Here is an 8,640-nt window from a genome sequence, read left to right as displayed (position 1 = left end):
CGGTGGGCGGGACTTCCTCCGGAAGACGCTGCGTTCTGGGAACTCTCAGAGGCGGGGTCCGGCCGCTTTTTGGCCTGCAGGCTCTGAGCTGCGGGTGTTCGTGCGCGGGTGACGATGGCGTGTGCTACCGCGCGTTCCCCGGCCGACCAGGACAGGTGGGTCCTGGAAAGGAAGGGGCCTGCTACGAGCCGGCGGGTGCGCTGCCTTACCCACCGCTGAGAACGGCTCGTCGGTGGAACTCGGCCCCGGCCGCGGGCTGTGGGCCTGGCCCCGAGCGTTCATTTCTCCGGGAGGCCAGCAGCGCCAGGCTCTTCGCAGAGTCCCTAAAGTTACGACTTTAGGTAGCGCAGTGTTTACGTGTAAGCAAGACGAAGGACTTTGGGGGCTTCGTGGACAGGACATTAAGTAACAATCACAAAGTGGAAAGTCTGTTCCCTTAATTATTGTTACGTTCCGAAAGGCTCGTTTGGGTTTTTTAAAGTCTTTAATACCTCTGATGCCGGAATGAGAGAGCTGGCCCCACCCTCGGGAACTTCTGTCACCTGTATCTGACGTCTAACAGTTACGGCATTGTTCTGTTCTTTCCTTTTTTAAAAACCTACCCTAACAAGGGATGTTTTTTCTGTATAAGGTAGTAAATTAAATTTTAAGTAAGTTAAGGGAGACATTTAAAGAAAAAAATACTAGGTAAACGATAGTTCGCGACAAAAATCCCGATGCTGAATGAATGAATGAATTTTTGGAAGTATTGCTGTTATTGATACCAGCTGTGCTTTTTCTGTGGCAGGTTCATTTGTATCTATCCTGCTTATTTAAATAATAAGAAGACTATCGCGGAGGGGAGACGAATCCCCATAAGTAAGGTAAGCAAGCTGGCACCTCCGGTCCCTGAGGGGTTAGAGGAGATTGTACAGTTAGGACCGCAAAGGTTTCTTTTACTTTGCTGCATTGTTTGGGGCCTAAGGAGAACATTAGCCAAGAATTGGGGTGCTTTCCTTAATAATGTGAAATCTAGAAAGGCACTAATTCATAGCCATAGTATTTTTTAAGTGGTTCTTCATGATCCTGTGTTTGAAAGAAGTTGGGGGAGGGGGTGTGCTTGCAGGGTTTGCACGTTTTTGTTTTTTAAACCAAGGTTATGACAATCTTCCCCTTAGTAAAAGGAAACCAACGTTATCGCTTTGTACAATATAAAGTCCAGAATACAGTTGAGTTTTAAAACCAGACTCACAGGGAATTGAGATGTGTCAATTTTATAGTTTTATATGTCTGTTACATTTTTTTTTTCGAGAGGAGTAAATTTACTTTAAAATTAGTACCTCTTTAAAATAGAGTGTTTTAAAATATATGATTTCTCTCCTGCACTGTTTGAGTAGGAAAATCCAAGTTCTTAATTGTCCTGGTTTTGAAAAGTGCCTAATGCCAAGTCAAGTGTCTTGGTAGCTTTTTATTTTCAATATTGATATTATAATTTTTTTTAAGAGTCAGTTTACATTTTGTAATCTAATGACAGATTTAAGGTAATTTGACCTGAGGCAATGCACTATTTTTGTGTTATTTAATATGTCCCATTTCCTGCTTAAATGTGTAAAGGAAAGTCTACTTTGCTGCCTCAGGGTAAAAGCACTGGTTCAAAATAATGCCTGACATCAAGCTACTGTGACAGAGGCGTCTGATTGCTAGAATGACTGATGTTTTTAACTTCATTGATGTATATAGCATATATACAAAAACATACATAAATATTAAGTGTGCATCTCGATTACTTTTTGCAAAGTGAGTGCACATGGCTAACCAAGCACCCAAATTTTAAAAAGGAAACATTACCACACTCCCAGCCCCCAGGAAGATTCCTTTATGTCCCTTACCAGTCACTGTCTCCTAATATTCTCACATACAAGGATAACGAGTGTTCTGACTTGCAGCACCACAGTTTGTTACCAAACCAAACAAACCTGAGTCTCCTGGTCTGACAGGGAATTGTTTCAGGACTCTTAGTCATTGGTCTTCTGGTTCCACCGAGTCTAGGGCCTATGCCCTTGTCAGAAGGTGGCCCATTTGGCCGGGAAAGGGGATCTAAATTCCTTTAAAACATCTGAAGGATACGTGAGTCAAAAGTTTATCTATAGCCTTGAGCGGGAACGAGTCCTGTTTAGTTTGCTTTACCTTGGTTCGCAAACTCCCATTTTCTTTCATCTCTAATTCAGTATAATTCTCACTAGCTGGGTCATAACTGAGGGACTTGGGCTTCTCTTTGTTAATGAAAAGTCTGAGGGGCTTCATCAAAAGGAGGCTGGCTCCCTGTGCGGTTACAAGATTACTGTTGTTTGCTTCTGAGTTTTATTGAAATAGCATTATACACTGTGTACTTTTTTGTCTGCCTTTTCTCACTGAACTTTAAGCTTCTGAGATTCATCCACATTTTTCGAGTGTAGTTTGTTCTCATTTGCCCTGTAGCAGGGTTTCTCAATAGCAGCACTATTGACATTTTGAGCCAGATCAATCTTTCTGGGGGGAGCACCATCCTGTGCATTTGAAGTTGTTCAGCAGCATCCTTGGTCTCTATCCACTGGATGCCAGTGCCTTACCGTAATTGTGACAGTCAAAAATGTTTCCAAGCATTGCTAAATGTCGATGAGGGGACAAAATTGCCTTGCTGAAAACCACTACTCTAGTATTTAAAGGTATAAGTATACCTAAGTCCATTATACTGTGGGTAGAGAATTGGGTTGTTTCTAGTTTGGAGCTATTATAAATAGTGAATGTTGCGGATATTCTTGAGTGTGACTTTCAGGAAGCATATTTTTGCATTTTTTCTGGATATATACCTAGAAGTGGAATTGCACGGGCATAAGGAATGTACATGTTCAGCCTTAGTAGATACTACCAGTTTTCTAAAGTTGTTTTGGTAATATTGCTGAACAGATATTCACTGAACACCTCCTATGTTCCAAGCATCATACCAAGTGCTGAGGAGTATACTAGTGAACAAAACAGTCCTTGCCCTTGTGAAGTTTACCTTCTGTTGGAAGGGAGATGGATGCATAAATATGAATCAGTGTTATTACTAGGAATTTTTAAAATTAAGCTGAAACTATTGTACTTGATAAAAAGAAAACCTAGGATTTTGCTCTGTGTTTTGATTATAGTTTTTTGAAGTGTTTTACACATGATAGAGCAGTATGCCCTTAAAGCTAAGCTGTTTAGTGTTTTTGTTTTTAACTGTTCAGGCTGTTGAAAATCCTACAGCTACAGAGATTCAAGATGTATGCTCAGCAGTTGGACTTAATGTGTTTCTTGAGGTATGATTTTTTTTTCCTTCACTATTTTCCATGTTTAATTAATTTAATAACTTTCTTAAAGGTTATTCTTTTTTTTCTTTTTTTATCGTTAATGTACAATTACTTGAACAACATTATGGTTACTAGACTCCTCCCTTCACCAAGTCCCCTCCCACATACCCCAGTACAGTCACTGTCCATCAGCGTAGTAAGAGGCTATAGAATCACTACTTGTCTTCTCTGTATATACTGTTAAAGGCTATTCTTTTATTTTTATTTTTTTATGTTAGAAAAATAAAATGTACTCTAGAGAATGGAATCGTGATGTTCAATACAGGGGCAGAGTCCGGGTCCAGCTCAAACAGGAAGATGGCAACCTCTGTCTTGTACAGTTCCCGTCACGTAAGCTTTTTTTAATGAATGAATTAAGTTTTGAAAGGCAAAGTTATAATTTGCAGTCTACAGATGAATTTAGAGAAAGGACTACAGCTGATGGGGAAGGGTAAACAGTGGTTCTAACTTCTTTTAAGGACTTGGGGAATATGATGAAACCTACTAATCATTTCTCAAAAAATACTGTTTTGTGAACACTATAAACCTCTGGAAGTCTGTCACCCCTCCCATGTTCAGAGTGTTTATACTCTTTATTAAATGGTCAGATGTTAATTGCCATATCATATCCTAGAGACTCTTGAGGTCTGTTAATAATTTCTATCATTAATAAATCTAAAAAGCCATATTGAGTGAAAAAAAGCAAGATACATGCATAGTGTAGTACCACTCAGGTAAATTTAAATACAAAATACTACTATTTATTGACATGTATATGTAATTTATTGATATTACCTGTGTAAATGTTTTTGAAATAGACTGGAAGAAAACACGCAGTCTTAAGATAGTGGTTAACCTAGTGGCGATCAGCAGGTGGGGAGTGAGGACAGGTGGTGGCCAGAAAATGACAGTTGAAAATATACTGCTCCCTGTTGCCAGTAATAAAGGAAAAAGAAAAGCTGAAGGGCCTGGTGTGTTGAGAGCCATCACTGGAGCTGAAGGAGGTGATCGGTGCACAGAGCAGGGGAACATGTATGCATAAGTCATCTGGGCATGTGAGCAACATCATCTAGAGCGTAAAGGCATTGGGTTTTTGTTAAAAGACTGAGAAGCTGTGTGTTTCCATAGCTTAAAGTACAAATGATATCCTGACTGTGTTTCCAACTTAACAGATATATTATCCTTCCATCTTCAAGTCATTTACTATGACCAAGACCGAAATTTCCATTTCAAATAAAGTGTTTTAAATATTGTTGATTCCATTCATTTAAATATTTGATGATGTTCTCTGTACATTTTCTACAGCAAAGGCCCCCACTTGAGAAAGTCATCTTTATGGTCATTTAATTTTTTCTTTTTAAATCCTCAGTTTCTTGATGTGATTTCTTGAACTTTATGATTTTCAAGTTAATGACCTTTTAATGTCTTATTTCTCAGATTGTACACTAAGCCTAACTTCTGGTTCCTAGGTAAGTCAGTAATGTTGTATGCAGCAGAAATGATACCTAAACTAAAAACAAGGACACAGAAAACAGGAGGTGGTGACCAAAGTCTTCAGCAAGGAGAGGGTAGTAAAAAAGGTAAAGGAAAGAAGAAGAAGTGACCTGGTGTGAGAGTCAAGTCTGTGACGCTGCTGGTCAGAGACATGAATGGAAGCTTCTAATTATACCGGAGAGAAACGGAAGCTTTTTGTTTGCATCATGTAACTGAACTCTGAACATTTGTGCCTCCCAGCTTCAGTATCAGAGTTGACAATCAAAAATTTACATCAGAAGTTTGCATCTAGCTCTTATGCAGTATAAAAGAAAAAATTTTTTTGCCTTTCAACAGTTTTTGTGAAGAATGAAGCAAATTTTTTAATGGACACTGGACTCTAGCATAAGTTACTTGGAATCCTGTGTCTGTTGGTCCTCTATATAACATGTCTCAGATAAATGAGTTTAATAAGATTTGAAATACAATTTTGTTCACCTTTTAAGTTAATGAAATAAAATTTGCAAATGAATTTTGTAGATTTTACTTATGAGATAATGCCAGTAGAGTAGATAATTAAGTAGAATAAAATGGGTAATGGAAGCTTAGTGTGAGCCTGCCGGACTAGTCAAGTTTTCCTACCTTTTTTCTCTTCCATTTCTTTGCCTTTATGTTCTACTTGCTAGGATTCTCAGCTTTACCTTCAAATCCTTCTATTGAACTTTTCATTTTTCTTGTATTTTCAACATCTGTAAGCTCTCCTGTCATCTGAATGCCTGAATGCTTCCTTTTTCTAGCATTGTTTCATGGATGTAATTTCTTATTTCTCAGAGGGTGTGGTTTATATTCCTTTGTTTCCAAGTTCCCCCCAGCTCCCTGCACCTTTTTTTCCCTCTTTCTTAATTTTGAGCCTGTGTTAGTGTGGCTTTCCTGAGCTCTTTTTTTTTTTTTTTAAGAGCGAAAGACCAAAAAGCTGATCAGAAGTTCTGAGCACACAAGAAAAACAGACTGTTTCACAAAAGTGATTTGGGCTGAGAAACTTTTGGAGAAATTTTCAAGATCAGAGGTGTCTGCTCTTAGGCTGATCTCCTTACTCAGAGTCTAACATACATCCAAGAGCCTAATGGGAGAGGGTGGGGTGGGGAAAATGGGTCTCAACATTTAATCATTAATACTGTTTTTAATAAAAGTTCCCTCCCTCAACTCTGCCTGTGCCCTACTCCAAAAGTCTTAGTATCTTCAGAGGATAAACCTCCAGTCTTTTACTTAGATGGGGTTAGGGTGGTTTTCCACCAACCCTGTTTTAATTCCATCCCAACATTAAGATCATTCTTTGCTGTTATATTGCATTGGTGGGGAGGGCTTTCTAATAATGAAATTTCTATACCAAAGAGAGACTTCCTGGAGTGGGCAGAATAATGCCTCCCCCTCCCCCACAAAGAAGAACAACTGAATATCTTACTTTACATGGCAAAAGGCTTTGCAGATGTAATTAAAGACCTTGAGCTGGAGAGGGTACCCTGGATTACCCAGGTGGACCCAATGTAATCACAAGGGTACCTATAAAAGGGAAACAGGTTGGCATACTAGAGAGCCACAAGCCAAGGACTGCAGGTGGTGTCTAGAAGCTGAAAAGATGCAAGAAAATGGATTTTCCCCTCAATACCCAGAAGGTATAGAGCCCTGCTGACCCATTTCGAGTGTCTGACCTCCAGAGCTGTTAATAAATTTGTATTGTTTTAAGCCACTAAATTTGTGCTAATATGTTAAAGCAGCAATAGGAAACTCAACCAGGTGAATTAGTTATCTAAGAGACTCTCCATACCTTGGGATTCTTGGCCTTACTAGCAGTCTCTAATAGTGGCTCAGCCCTCTCTCCAAATTAGAATTAATGAGTTAAAAGCATACCAGTACTTGGGCACCACAGTAGATTAACGTCAGAACTGGTGGAGGCAGTATTTTTGAAAAGCTGCTCAGGTGATGATAATGGGCAGTTCGGTCTGAAGTCTCTGTATACTAAGTGTAAAGATAGCATTTACCTAATTCAGTGGTTTTATCTCAAAGTGTGGTTTCTGGACCATCAGCAACACCTGGGAACCTGGAAATGCAAAATTTTCAGCCCTGCACCAGACCTAGTGAATCAGGAACTTTGGGGATGTGGCCAGTAGTCTGTTTTAATCCCATCCCCCCAAAGTCTGGTGCACCCGTGCATTTGAGAACCACTGACCTAACCAAAGAACCTCTATAACTGCTGTGAGGTGAATATTAAAGTTTTACAAGCTTAGGAGCCAGAAAAATTGAAGTCATTCTGAAATAATATTTACTTTCCTGACATACTACATAAAGTTGTAATATTTGATAACTAAGGATGTAAATTGTATCTATTACTCTAAAGACTGATTCTAGGCAGAAGCCTGCAAAAGCAGATGTAAGAGATGAAGCTAACCAGAAGTAGGTTTTTATTTTTAGTTCTTTTCTTGGTCTCTAAAAAAAAGACATGTTGGAAGGAGGCACATATTAGAAGTGTTTATATCAAAATACATGTGATACACCAACTTGTAATATGAGAAAGTGTGTAATGCAATATGCCAGTGGAAAACAGTCTAGGCTTCCTTTAAATCTAGTGCTCATTACTGGTAGTGCTTTTTATTGGTTGGTATTTTTTTTTTTTTTGCGGTATCATTGATATACAACCTTATATTGGTTTCAAGTACAGAACACAGTGGTTCAACAGTTACCCGTATTATTAAATCCTCATCCCAACTAGTACAGTTACTCTTTGTCAACATAGAAGATGTTACAGAATCACTGGCTATATTCTCCATGCTGTGCCGTGATCCTGAGACTAATTTATATTATGACTTAGAGTTTTTATGCCCTTTAATCCCACTCACCCTCCCTACTCACCCACCCCAACCCCTCCCCCATGGTAACCACCAGTCACTTCTCAGTGTCTGTGAGTCTACTGCTCTTTTGTTCATTTTGTTTTTGTTTCTTTCTCTGGCATTTCACTTAGCATAATACCTTCTAGATGTATCCATGTTGTCACAAATGGAAGGATTTCTTTTTTTATGGCTGAATAATATTCCACTGTGTATATGTACCACATCTTTATCCATTCATCTATTGATGGACACTTTGGTTGCTTATATATATATATATCTTGGCTGTTGTAAATGTGGTGATAAACAGGGGTGCATATTTCAAGTCAGGGATTTTGTTTTCTTCAGCTAAACTTGTAGAAGTGGAATTACTGGGTCATGTATTATTTCTAATTTTAGGAACCTCCATACTGCTTTCCACAGTGGCTGCACCAATTTACATTTCCACCAATGGTGTAGGAGGATTGCCTTTTCTCGATATCCTTGTCAACACTTGTTATTTTTTTCTTTTGGATAGTGGCTATTCTCACTGGTACGAGGTGATAGCTCATTGTGGTTTTGAGTTGCATTTCCCTGATGATTAGTGATGTGGAGCATCTTTTCATGTGCCTATTAGCCATCTGTATTTCTTCTTAGGAAAAAATGTCTGCTCAGGTCCTCCCCCCATTTTTTAATGGGGTTGTTTTTTTGGTGTTGAGTCATTTGAGTTCTTCATATATTTTGGATATTAACCTCTTATCAGATAAATCATTTATGAATATATTATCCCATGGTATGTTTTCTTTAGGGAGTCTTTCCTCTGACAGGTGGTAACCACCAGAGAGAAATTACAGGCCAGGTGAGGAAAGGAATTTAATAACAGTTTCATGTTCATTTATCTGTATTTACTTAAGTTTTCGCTTAAATGAGTCTGGATTTTTTTTAAACCCCACAAAATAAAATAACATTAACAC

General features: G+C 38.8%; 1 protein-coding gene across 3 annotated transcripts; it reads left to right on the top strand.

The window, feature by feature from the left end:
* Positions 1-5,337, top strand: SRP19 (signal recognition particle 19). 3 transcript variants are annotated; one of them, XM_057492656.1, is made up of 5 exons: positions 1-155; positions 788-863; positions 3,231-3,302; positions 3,572-3,683; positions 4,770-4,948. In XM_057492656.1, exons 1-5 carry the CDS (start codon positions 115-117, stop codon positions 4,799-4,801), a joined length of 333 nt encoding a protein of 110 aa, XP_057348639.1. In that variant the 5' UTR covers positions 1-114; the 3' UTR covers positions 4,802-4,948. The 3 variants fall into 3 exon arrangements, with proteins under 3 accessions (XP_057348639.1, XP_057348632.1, XP_036742874.1); XM_057492649.1 differs by lacking the exon at positions 4,770-4,948 and adding an exon at positions 4,272-4,584; XM_036886979.2 differs by having other exon boundaries at positions 2-155; positions 4,802-5,337.
* The last annotated feature ends 3,303 nt before the right edge of the window (positions 5,338-8,640 follow it).

The sequence above is a fragment of the Manis pentadactyla genome, chromosome 2, assembly GCF_030020395.1.
Source record: "Manis pentadactyla isolate mManPen7 chromosome 2, mManPen7.hap1, whole genome shotgun sequence".
NCBI classification, from domain to species: Eukaryota; Metazoa; Chordata; class Mammalia; order Pholidota; family Manidae; genus Manis; species Manis pentadactyla.
The sequence above is the reverse complement of the archived record's forward strand: the minus strand, read 5'-3'. Positions and strand labels throughout refer to the sequence as shown.

What these genes read in the sequence shown, in the direction of transcription:
- SRP19 (XM_036886979.2), top strand. Translation starts at nt 115, where the DNA reads ATGGCGTGTGCTACCGCGCGTTCCCCGGCCGACCAGGACAG. An exon ending in GACGAATCCCCATAAGTAAG is followed by an intron (nt 864 to 3,230) that starts GTAAGCAAGCTG and finishes TTAACTGTTCAG; the next exon opens with GCTGTTGAAAATCCTACAGC. An exon ending in TCTTGTACAGTTCCCGTCAC is followed by an intron (nt 3,684 to 4,801) that starts GTAAGCTTTTTT and finishes TCTGGTTCCTAG; the next exon opens with GTAAGTCAGTAATGTTGTAT.